The following is a 12,792-nucleotide window of genomic DNA, read 5'->3' as shown; positions in this document are numbered from 1 at the left end:
TAAATATCACTTCAGTATTCATATGAGGTCTTTGGGGTGCCACTTGCTTTGTCTATTACTGATAAATAGTAACAACAATGATTTTAATAATACAATTGACTGCACCTTTTCTTTATTTTTATTTGCTATTGCAAAAACATAAGACTGCATTAAATCCAGAAAATGAAAAAAACGTTTTTACTGAGTTATGAAATGCTAAACAATTTATTTTATCTGTACCGATATGTGCGATATGATCTCACATAGAGCTGTCTAAAAAATATGTTTAATAATTTCTTAATCTGATGAATATTTGGTCTGAAAACAGATTGTTTGCTTTATTGGACCAACAGTACAAAACCCTAAGAATTGTGCTTGAAGTAACACAATGGATGTTAATTAAGATTTTCCATTTTCTACTTCACTAATTGATTAAACGACTAATTGTTTCAGCTCTTCTGTTTACAGTTTAATTTATTCACCAATAGACCAGTTTATTCAGTTTGGAATATCTTACAACATCTTTAATGTTAACAACAGTATGCATCTTTTTAACAGTTGTCCGCTGTGTTTTCTTTGCCAAGAGCTGTGCTGTAAGCCCCCTGTGAGGACAACCATCTGCCCTGCTGTCGGGATCATGAGTGAAACGCTGCAGGGGAGAAAGGTAACTGTAACCGAACCTGACCTCTGATTTTCTGGGTGAAGAATAATAAATAAAAATTGGCCTCGAAATGGCCTCTTCGTTAGCTATACAAATACATGGTTTGTTCTTAAATAGTTTACACACCTCCACAGTGAACAAATAATCCAAATACAGTGACAAGTCTTGATCATTTGAAATGAATGAGGAGCACATCTAACAACAATGTATTTTCACTAAAACCAACCATTTAATACACTTCCACCAAAGCAGTACTCACATGAACACTCTTTTGCAAACCTGATACTGTTTAGATGGAAGAAATGTAACTGTGAGGTGTAAGAGTATACTCGTGGATAAACAAGGTTATACTGCAAGAGTACCTTTTGATATATTTTACCTCAACCCCCATTTAGTTCAATTCATCCAGACTATTCTCTGTTTTTGTAATTTGTTATTTACTGTGGAGGCATGCAAAAACATGACATAACTTTTGACAATTTCATCATTTGGAAAAACATACTGGTCACATTACTCCACTAACCATTCATCATAGTTCACACTCCTTAGACGACCAATAAAGATAGTTCATGATTTTAATATTTCGTCTCTCCAGCTATCTCGATCTCGCCTTTGACGCTTTCTGGCCAGTTCAGGGAAGTATGCACTGTTGTACGGCATCTCCCTCTCCATCGTCTCCCTCCCCGGCTCCTTCCTTTTGCCGTTCCTCTGGTCGAGCAGCGCCTGGGTTCTCCTCCTTTCTTCAGTCTCCCTCTGTAAACGCTCAGCACGCAACCTTTCTATGGAGCTGCAAAATACAGGATATACAAATGTTTTATGTCTCTCCATAGGGAGATTTACAACATCATCACATTTGATTCATTTCAACCTTACAGACTAATTCATTTTTAGGGAAACTGTCTCCCTGTACAAAGCCAGGCAAGCAGTTTCGCTTGATTCCAGTTTTCAAGCTAACTGCTAGATGTAGCTAAATGTTCAGCGTAGTTCATAGTACAGTCATGAGAGCGGTATCAAGCTTGTCATTTAGATCTCACAAAGTAAGCAAATAAGTGGAATATCCGCAACGTTAAACTATCCCTGTAAAACTGAAGAACTAAACGGCAAAAACGGAAAAAATCATGCAGACTATGTCTGACCATTCTGAGATGCTGGAAATCAATCTTCTAAATGATATCAGATGCTCCACTATTAAATATTACTAATTATATAATACAAATATGAGCGACAAGCGTAATTTATCTTCTTACCTCTCTCCACTGCTCCTCCTGTCCCCTTTGTCTTTCCTTTCATTTTTCTTGTTGTTTTTGTTGTGTTTTCTGTCCTTCACAGCCAGTGCCTTCTTCATATCTTTCAATGGATCTAAAAGGTCTTTCAATCTGCGATCTCTCTTTTCTTTCTCCTCTTCACTCAGTCCCTTTTTCTTTTCTTTATCTTTCTTCTGTTCTTTTTCTTTTTCTTTTGCTTTCTCTTCTTCTTTGGCGGTTTTCATGTACCACGGAGTGACCTCAGTCCCTGGTTGGGGTCCCAGAGACACCAGCAAGCCGATGGCGCGTTCCTGCTTCTCCTGAAAAAATAAATAAATAAAAAAAACCAGAAGAAATCAAAGTTTGTTGTGAAAAGATGCCAAAAGAAGATTTATTGTATTGTAAATGTAAAGAAGGGCAAGAATTGTAAAATGATTCACTTTTCGTTAAGCTAAACTTACATCAAACATTGTGACGTGTGAGAGCAACAGAAAAAGTAGAAGTTACCTGTTCATCTTTCTTATCTTTGAGATATTCCACATTCCCCTTCTTCCCTGACGAATCCTCCAGGGGAAAAAGATTAAGATGCTCCAAGATTCCACTTGCTCCGCTGGGCACATCCTCATCTTCATCTGCCTTAGTCTCTCCCGCTGAAGAGAGAGCCGCTCGGGATTTGTTTCTCAGATACTCAGTACGAGCCTGAGGAGAAGAAGAGTTGTTATTCTACATCCGGACTCAAAATATAAAAAAACAATCAAGGCTTCTTTATAATGCATCGTCATATTTCACTGTTTGCTGTAACTGAAGCTTCAACCATGAAGGCATTTTCATCATTATTGTTTGTGGTATAATATTAATATTACGATGACACCTTTGTAAATAAAAAGATAATATGATGACTAAGTTTACTACAAGTATGTTATTGATTTTTAAAGGCACAGTTTTAAAAAGGGGCTTATGTGAGGGGGAACTCTGTGAATAGCTTAACCAGCAAACCTTATTGTCCTATAAAGTGGTAAGGATGACTTAATTTATTTATCATGTGTATAATGATACCTATAAATGAGGACACACAAAGGGGTTTGTTAGAGGTGCACTTTTGTAGAGCTCCGTCACTGTTTGTGTCAAACTGAGGCTCAGCTCTGAGGTCACCACAGTAAGTAACTACTCGTCAGCTCTTTAGCAGCATCAGCATCATGACACGAAGTACCAAACACCAGGGTGTCTTGATATATGCATGGGGTCACCTCTTGCTCAGCACGCTCCACGCGACGCTTGGCCTCGCGCTCCTCCTCTGCTGCCTGGGCCTCGTCCTTCCGCACGCGAGCGACGTTGTCCTTGTTTCGAACGTGCCAGCTCTTCTTCGGGAGGATGTTCATTGTTGCCTTGGTGACTGTCTTTAATGTACCAAAGCAGATAGCAAGCAAGCTAGCGTAGCAGGCTAGCTCCGATTGAAGTGTTAATAAGCACGGCCAAAACACTCAATTTGTTCATAAAACCATTACGGTTGTATCTAGAGGAAGAAGGGAAGTAAGCAGGGCTACAAATTAGCCAAATAAAGCCAGAACAAAATAGATATTCCACAGTTGGCGTCGTTGATTTGGCTTATGCAACTAAGCTAACGGTAGCCTATGTGCTACTTTTCATGTAGCGTTACAGTTTATATTTAACGGAACAGCAGCGAGCAGAGAACCCTCTTACTCAAAATGACCTAGTCGTTCGAACAATTTAACATAAACAGACAGGTAAATAACACTGTTACTATTTAGCAGGGAGGAGAGTTGCTCTTGCTAGCTGCCAGCTGTAGCCCACAGGAACAAGTAGACCCAAACAGGAAGTAAACACTACACCTTGTTGAAACAGCACACATGTGGCACTAGATGGGGCTATAATTCCTCCTTCCTATTTTATTCTGATTTAAGTGAGAAAGGAACCAAAACACATACAGTGTAACTGTTTGCATGATACAAAAAAGTGATGAACATTTGCATTTATAACAACAAACACACTCTTTTAATTTATACCTGGCTTTATTTAGTTTAAACACACTGCTTATTGTCGCTTTACCTTTGTATATTTTACTTACTTTAACAAATTGTTCATATTTACTTCTACTACTCATTATGCATACACATCTACAACATTCTTGTTTACATTCAGCTCAGATATTTACATTATTGTCTACCACAAATTTGTATTTTATTTTATACATTATTTACACATAATAGTTGTATCTACTACTATTTATGTACGTCAACTGTCTGCATGCCAATAAAGGACATTGCACTTTTCCAGATATTAAGTGCTAAAGGAGTGAACTTTTTTTTTTAGCATGTAAATAGGGTTCATACATTCCTTGGTAGTGCCTCATCATGTTTTCGCATGTTAAGCAGTTAGTTAAACCTAAACATGGTTCATACGCTATGTTCAGCTAGATGCTCCTGCTGTCTGTTTTAGTATCTGCTGTCGTCCACTCAGCATTTCAATCTGCTTCACCAAGAACTGCTTGTCACGGCCCTCCTGAAAGCAAAATATCCACTGTTGCATCAGTAAGCCTGTGCATATCAGGAAATCACATAGGCCAACCTACTTATTGTCCAATTTCAAGAGCATGTATGTCCACGCCATACAGATACATGTAAACAACTTACCAGTTTAATCTGAGCTCTTAGCAAGGCAACACTTTTTCCATAGACGGAGGCTAAGGCCACAAAATAGCACATCACCACACTGCCAGGGAGGAATGAGTTGTGATTACACATCATAAAATGGACAGTAAAGGGCCATATAATACAAAGGTAAGATATAGACTGCAAGCTATATGTAGGTTAAGTACAGTACTGAATATGCCAGGATAATAGTCCTACAGATAGTAGACTCACCAAGATAATGCAAACAGGGGGATGGAGAATGACTGGGAACCGATGAAGAAGAGAAACTCCTGTGTAACGATGGAGAGGTTGTTGAAAGATGTTGGCACAATCGACCACATGCTGGGAAAAAAACGGAAAGGGCCGCAACTCATTGAAGGACGGATCCTGGGTGGAGAGAGGGAAACACTTCAACAATGTAATATAACATGGAAAAACATTTAATACTTCTCTGTTAGGACTGTTACAGTGAATAAAGGTAGAAATCAGACTTCAAAGTGACATTTGAGAGTACTTTGATGTCTAAAAGAATTTTCAATTAGTTAATATATATTATATCATTTTGATTTAAGCTTCAACAATTTGCCATTATCCAAAGCGGCATGTGATTATTCGTGTCCATATTTGCATCAAGAAGCTAGAAATGAATAGTTTGATTTTGTTTAGTTCTTAACAGAAGGCTGCTAAGATCAAACGTAAAACATAAAATAGGCACTCACTCAGATAGACTGTATATCATGACAACTGTGCCCAGGCCCAAGCCAAACAGGAGCACCACCAGGAAGAAGAAGGTGGAGGTGGTGGAGCGAAACGTCTTCAGTGCTGGCCGACAATTATGGAAGAGTGTAATCTGAGGAGAAAAATGGGTGGACAGGGTTAGTGACAAAACATAAGCAAAGTATTGGGGAACATCTTTCTGTTCACCAGGTCAACAAGAGTGGTTGTGGTACTTAAACAACAGGGATGTTGGAAAATAAAATCTTAGATCTCAGGCTCACTCCAACAACGCTCATTAAAGCAACAACTTCACCTTCATGAAGTAGAAGAGGAGGATAAACTTGAGGGTGTTGATGAGCGGCAGCAAAGGGCAAAATAGAGCTCCAGTCCAAACCACAGTCTGACCATAAACCAGTCCGAGCACGTTGGCGGGAACCACAAACTCCTGTCGACCCACCCACTGAGCCAGCTTATTGGACCAGTTGTCCACCACCATCCTAACACACAAACACAAACAGTACAATCACACACTTTAGTTGACAAACGTCGGAATTTAGTGATAGTTTTAGACAAATTCACACAGTGATTTGTACCTGCGTGGAAACTCCACTAGGAAGAGCACAGCGATGTTGATGAGGAAGTCAAACAGAGTCAGCTTATACATCTCCTGTCCTACACGCGTTTCCCAGCACTACATGATGAAACAAACAATAAACAAAAAAGGAACATGTTATTAAATGTTAGAAATATTATGAATTAACTTTGCCTTTTTGTCATCTTTAATGTTTCCCCCATTCTTAACTTAACTTTTGTCGTCTCGATCCCTGTTTATGTTTTTTTTAAGGTTTTGTCTAGCTTTGATTATATTTGTGAGGAAGCATAATAATAATTTACATGTATTATTAACAATTATTATTAACAATCAGGCCCCCCCCACTACCTCACAGACCTGCTGCACCACCACACCCCTTCCCGCTGCCCCCGCTCATTAGAAGCCAACCTCCTATCCATCCCCACCCGCACCGGACCTGGGGGGACAGAGCCTTCTCCGTCGCTGCCCCCTCCCTCTGGAACTCACTCCCACAACCCATCAGAGACTGCACCGACCTCACCACCTTCAAAAAACTCACAAAAACTCACCTCTTCAATCTGGCTTTTAATGTGTGATTGTTTTTGTATTATTTGACTTTAACTATATATTTATTTGTTGTTCCTTTCTTTTCTTTTCACTATATCTGTAAAGCGTCTTTGAGCACCAGTAAAAGCGCTAACAAAATAAATCTATTATTATTATTACCGGGTAAAGTGCATGGTTGTATTGGCAGAGTTTACATTCTCCAGTATTTTCAGCCCCTTCGCAGGTGATCTGACGCCACAGGGTGAAGAGGAGAACACCCAGACTCACCAGCCGAAGAAACACTGACCTACATGTGAAGGAGAAATTATTAGAAATGTTATTCATTCGGAAAGTCTTCTCTCTCCCAATAACCATAACACGACCCTCAGATCCTTCTTCTTACCCTTTACACACTCTGGAATTAACAAGCTCCACTCACCCAGTTACAACAGTACTTTTTGCTGATTGTACTTCTCTACTTTTACTTGATAATCTTCTGAATGACAGATCTGACATAGGATACTTCCACATTTTGTAGTGGTACATAGTTAGGTACTTCTTTCACTACTGAGTTTAGATGACACCACCTTTTGCAGCATGTTCTAGAAAATGTATTATTTATGGGATCATGGCATCATTGACTATTAAATTCTGATTTGGGGGAGAAATGTTTAATATACGATGACTATACAACTACTTTTTGACACATTTTGGCCTTAATTTCCGGCCACTTCCCTTTGTTTATCGAATGGATTTAATTATGAGTATAATAATATTCAAATGCTCTGACAAGTTCTCTCTCAAACAGAAAAACCAGTGCAAACCGTAACAGTGCCACTATGACGGTAGTGCTGGGGGAGTATCGCTCTATCAGGGCGATCTGGTCACACAGCAGCGGCACCACAAAGTTTCCGGCGGTGATGACGATGGAAGGCAGATACTCAAAGAACAAACCCAGGATCCCTCCCTGCCCACTCTTTACCTGTTTGGCAATGAGATGGAGACCAAAAAGGTCACCAAAGACTTTCAGACTGAAGACAATGAACAGAATTATTCTTGTGTTTGACTTCATTTACCTGGCTGAACTCGGTGGCCGCAAAGATGCCATAGAAGGCTGCTATAATGAGCCCAAATGAAACCAAACACATAGAAACACGTAGAGAGTATAAGACAATTTTCTGAGACAAAGTCAGAGCGGCTGCCCTTTTCTTTATGCTCTCCTCCTCCAGATCCACCTGAGAAAAGAGGAGAGAGATGAGGGGCCGTGTGAAAGCACTCGGGGAATGATTATGCAGAGAGAACATCACATTCCTCCATCCCGCTAAGTGGGACAGCTCCCCTCTGACCTGCAGCTGGTAGTGGATGTTCTTCTGCTTCAGTTTGGTAGCTCGGTCTCCCAGGCAACCGTAGTCCCAGCTGGTGAACACGATCATGCTGTAGTCGCCCACGGTGCTGCTTCCCGTTGCCACGACAACTCGAGCAGCAGTCCCCATCCTGCATGAAAGTGCATAAGCAGCAAGAAACAGATGCAGAGGGTCGAGGGGATTGAACTCTCAACTCAGGTTTTTCAAGGTCACTCTGGTCATGCATATTGAACTGAACCCCTTAAATGACATTTAAAATGTAACTCAAAAATACATCTACTAACCTGGAAAAGACTCAAAACAACTAAAAAGAGATAGAAAATGACTACAAAGACACAAAATAACAACAAAGACACTCAAACTGACCACAAATAAACTACATAGAGACACTAAACAACTTCGACATGACCACAAATTCACTATAAAGAGACAAGCAACTATAGAGAGACTCAAAATGACTACCCAAAGAGGCAAAACAACAATTAAAGGGTGCCTAACAACTATAAAGTGTGTTTTGCTCCTCAGAGGTGGCTGAGGCTTTTGCATTTGTCTCATAATCCAACCATGCATACACACATATACAGGCTGCTTCTTGATTTATTGAATGTGTTTGTTCTGGGACTGACCTCGCTATGATACAAATGAGGCAGAAGACAAAGTAGAAGACAGCGGTGAAGAGGTAGGCCAGCGGGATGTTGTAGGAGAAGTTCTTGTCCTCCACCATTGTGTTGTTGTAGTAGCCATAAAACAGGTATGAATACTCCATGAAACCCTGAACACAGATCACAGGACGGTCACTGTCACTCAAATTAAGTTGTGTTGATTGTTTGATGATCTATTAGTCCATTGTATTTGTTGCTGCTCTAAATGTAGGAACTCAGTATCTTTAAATCCTGGCCACAGTTCTGTGTTGGAGATTTCAAAAGCTAAAGGTGTAAAAAATTATGACAACCACTAATATCATGTCAGTTAATCAATTGGTATCAGTTTCACATTAGTTTCTGCGTGTCTCATATATTTGAAGGTCAATGTGATGCATCAGTTTCTCACCGTTCCTGAAAGTAAGTCAAGGAAGTAATTATAGAACACCACCAGGCCTTCAGGATTAGGATCATAAACCATGCATGCCCCGTGACCTGGAAAACACAGAAAAAGGAAAGCTTTACTATTTCTGCATACATTCTCAGAGATTATAGAATTTCTACAGGTTTCCCCCGAACCTTTCTGAACATGTAGGTTATGCTTTCCTAACGTTTAGTACTTACATAGAGAGAAAACAGGGAGAGGGAAAGCTGCGACATGCTCTCCTGTGGCTCTGCCATCAAACTGCCATATAGACACAGCTACTTTCCTCAGATAGCTTTAAAGAATCCAAGGGTTTTAATGGAATGGAAATGTGTAATTGTGTCACATTTCCTTGGAACAATGACTGAGGGCCAACATAATAAAACTACTTTAATGTTGGAGAGTGAATCTTTGACTGTGCATAATGTAAAACATTTGCAAATGAACCAATCACATATAGATTTAGGTTTTGTTTTGAGAAGAGATCTTCTGTGATTGCACCGCTGACATCATTTCTTTTCCTGAGGGGAATGCAGCTGCTGGTACTTTCTCTCTACATTTACCGCACTGACGCCTCTGAGACTCTGTTGCCTGGAAACTGTTGCATCAAACTGTGAGAAGGCTTCCCGTATATATAATAAATGTGTGCCTCATTGTCAGGAAATAAGGGGAAATTAAGGACCCTGAAAATGTCTTATGAAATATGTCTTGCCCCCTGGAGTAAATACAAAATGAAATGTTTTGAGCCATCTGCAGCCTGAACGAGTCTTTACCTGTGCTGTTAACAAGTGCGGCCCCGACGGATCTGAAGACGATGCTGGGGACGAGGACAAATCCAGCAATCAGTAAAAAGGAAACAAAATTGAGCACCACCAAGAACCGCAGGAACAGGAAGTAGGACTGGACACCACCTCCGAAGTTCCCTGTGGGGGCAAAGGGTCATGATATATATGTAAAAATCTGTATTGCTGATCTCAAATGTAACTAATTGAATAAACACAATTATAAAGTATGTAACATAACAACAACATTTAATCATATTGTGCAGGAAGTAAGTTTACAGTTTGAGTTATCTTTAGTCCTGAAATAAAAGGTCAATTGTTTACCTCCGATCTTTTGCAAAGTCTTGTTCCACAGAGAGAAAAAGGAGAGGAATCCCATGCCGCAATCTTTGAGTTTACGCAGAGATTTGGCCTTTTTCCGTTTCCACGAATCCCTGCTGGAAACCACAGGTACCTGCATTTGCTGCACCTGCCTGCAAAAGGCAAAGTTGCAGTAAAATTGAGAAAGAGTTGTGTGATAAAAATTATAGTCTTTTATTTAATTGGTCTGTAAGACTTTCTCTGATGGACAAATATGGATTACGTTTTTGTTTATGTGGAACTATATCTGCTGCACATATATATCCATCCATCCATCTATCTATCTATCTATCTATCCATCTATTTATCTATCTATCTATCTATCTATCTATCCATCTATCTATCTATCTATCTATCCATCTATCTATCTATCTATCTATCTATCTATCTATCTATCTATCTATCTATCTATCCATCCATCTATCTATCTATCTATCGATCTATCCATCTATCTATCTATCTATCTATCTATTCTGTCACATTCATATTTAGATGTGTAATATTTAGATATTAAAGCTTCCTCTTCACTTAAAATATGTAGTCCGTCTGTGCAACTTCGATTAAATTGTCTTTCTTTCTTAAACCAGTAAACCGAAAAGCGACTGTTTGGGGGGCTTTATTACATTTCTAAATGGAGAAACCCTTTTTTGTGTTTACTACGAAGGTAGACAGAGTGAGGATGAACATGTTTCTATGATCACCTTAAATCTCAGATTAAGACTTGTACATGAGAAGATTTTGTAACATCAGGCAAAAAAGATAAATTAAAATGTATTGACTGAACAACAACAACAACGTGATAAGGTACTGCTACTACTGATTTATTTATATCTGTTTGAAGATTCCTCTCTGTGTGCATGTACACGATGTCATGACTTGTAATTGTGTTCGTTTGTTTGATTCACTGTGAACAGTTGTACTTCTGACATAGCAGGCACAAATAATTCATATTCACATAAGTATGAATGAATAGTTTGCACAACAAGAAATATTTAAATACATTTAAAGCAGTTTTTCTTAGTTTTTTTACCTTATAGCTCGTTTCAGAGCCATGGGCAGAGGAGTGGCTCTGAGGTCTCGAGGCGGTCCACTGCTGCTCTCCTCATCCTCCTCTTCGTGGGGCGAGCTCCAGTCGAACTGAGGCGGATTCTGATTGGACACTCGAGACGGACCCCGTCTTAACCTTAGTGAATGCTGGTCACTGTGGTAACCATACTCTAAGAGTGGTGAGGGTAGAAAAACAGCAAACAATAATATAAGCAACATTTGTCAACACAATTCAAGATTCAAAGATGATTTCTCATCATCAGAGACCGTAAGAAATTCAGTCGATTCAGAAATTGATTTAAATGGTCAGGTTTTAAAATGAACAAACAAGTAGGAGAGTAATGAGATCAGAGGAAAGAAAAAACACACCTTCAGTATAGTCAAGCACCTCTCTGGAGCCTGGTCTCTGTGGTTCACTGGACATTTCTCTGATGCAGTTTAACACAAGCTTTAAATACTGTCCTCTGGAAACATCTCATTCTAAACCAGCAACAAATCCAAAATAAAACAGATGGTGAAGCAGCTCCTCATGAGGAAATGCTGCCTAACCAGGAAACCCTTCACTGTTGTCTTCTCTCACGGACTTTGCTCCCTTTGTAAATGACCACAGGTACTTCCTTGTATGACTTAACCCATTATTACCAAGGAAACAGTCACCATTCATTTATAATGTGCGTGGTCTAATAACTGGCCAAAAGACAATAAGAATACATCAAGAAAACAAGATACACTTCAACTAATTTATGTAATTAAAGACTTTAGAAAAGTGTTTTTTTGTGCAATTCAGGAATTAGTTTGATGCATTTTAATTGTGTGCAGTCATGGGAACACATTAAGTATATCCTAAATAAGTGTACATGATAATAATAACTGTATTTATGTATATGTTACTACCAATTATATTTGAGCTAATTCCTCATAGCTCAAAGAAAGCACTGGGACACTGTTGTGATGTAACTAAGAGGCGTTGTTGGTGTTTTCCGTCATGCCGGAGAGTTAATGATTTCCATTCTGACAGCTGAGAAAAAAGTGATGTATAAAAGCCTTTTCTACTCGATCGATCTCACTGACAACACAAGGTACTTATGAACTGCCAAATACTTCACAGATAATCACATAACATAGACTTTCAAGAAAGAAAAGGCAAGACATTAGCATTGTGGAGGAAATGCTGTATTTCACAAGTTACAGCGTTACAGAGCAGGGAGTGCAGCAGGTGCAGTTTGTGAGGCTAAAGAAAAGAGACAAAAGGCTTAAATAAATATTCTGGAGGTGAGCGAGCAATAGAAGGACTACAAATCACAATCATCTGTGTGCAAGAAAAAAAAAAAGGTTTTGGCACATAAAGGGTAAAGGCAAGACTCAAAATACATCTGTAAATCAAATCAGTTACAGGTAACATGTGGAGAACAGATTACATTAAGAGATAAGATGTTTTTCTACTCTGCTCTCAAACATGCACATATAAAACAAAGACACAGTAGTGGTCACACAGTTTGAGACAGGAGTGAGTGAAACAACTCAACATCTTTTCCAACTGTTTATCGAGGTTAGGGCCGGGCGATAATACAATATCTTCATTTATCAGCAGTGAATTGTGAAAATATAACCATAGATTCTGATCTTTCTGAACAATTCTGCTTTTGGGCTATTTTACATATAGTTTGCATACAGTTTTCATATGGTGCCGTATATCAATAGAGACATTGTTTTCGGTTCGGTTTGGTGATTTGACAGTAAGATTAGGGGAAAACTAGTGGTAGCATGTGCCAAGAAAGAACCCATTAAATGTTGGAGCAGATCTG

General features: G+C 39.2%; 2 protein-coding genes across 3 annotated transcripts; both read right to left on the bottom strand.

Annotated features, from left to right (window-relative positions):
- Positions 1-435: 435 nt before the first annotated feature.
- Positions 436-3,765, bottom strand: leng1 (leukocyte receptor cluster (LRC) member 1). 2 transcript variants are annotated; one of them, XM_010788517.1, is made up of 5 exons: positions 3,132-3,765; positions 2,392-2,583; positions 1,888-2,204; positions 1,164-1,427; positions 436-628 (listed from the first exon to the last, which is right to left on the bottom strand). In XM_010788517.1, exons 1-4 carry the CDS (start codon positions 3,261-3,263, stop codon positions 1,208-1,210), a joined length of 861 nt encoding a protein of 286 aa, XP_010786819.1. In that variant the 5' UTR covers positions 3,264-3,765; the 3' UTR covers positions 436-628; positions 1,164-1,207. The 2 variants fall into 2 exon arrangements, with proteins under 2 accessions (XP_010786819.1, XP_010786817.1); XM_010788515.1 differs by having other exon boundaries at positions 436-1,427.
- A 494-nt stretch (positions 3,766-4,259) lies between these two features.
- Positions 4,260-11,695, bottom strand: tmc4 (transmembrane channel-like 4). The gene is made up of 16 exons (XM_010788514.1): positions 11,357-11,695; positions 10,971-11,157; positions 9,905-10,053; positions 9,572-9,721; positions 8,784-8,869; positions 8,360-8,505; positions 7,716-7,863; positions 7,446-7,604; positions 7,194-7,351; positions 6,550-6,676; positions 5,846-5,943; positions 5,566-5,749; positions 5,255-5,385; positions 4,767-4,922; positions 4,536-4,614; positions 4,260-4,404 (listed from the first exon to the last, which is right to left on the bottom strand). The coding sequence occupies exons 1-16, from the start codon at positions 11,409-11,411 to the stop codon at positions 4,312-4,314; spliced, it is 2,106 nt and encodes a 701-aa protein (XP_010786816.1). The 5' UTR covers positions 11,412-11,695; the 3' UTR covers positions 4,260-4,311.
- Positions 11,696-12,792: the final 1,097 nt, after the last annotated feature.

The sequence above is a fragment of the Notothenia coriiceps genome, unplaced genomic scaffold (assembly GCF_000735185.1).
Source record: "Notothenia coriiceps isolate Sejong01 unplaced genomic scaffold, NC01 NC01_scaffold00031853, whole genome shotgun sequence".
NCBI lineage: Eukaryota > Metazoa > Chordata > Actinopteri > Perciformes > Nototheniidae > Notothenia > Notothenia coriiceps.
Note: the sequence above shows the minus strand (reverse complement) of the source record. Positions and strands in the feature narration are given on the sequence as shown.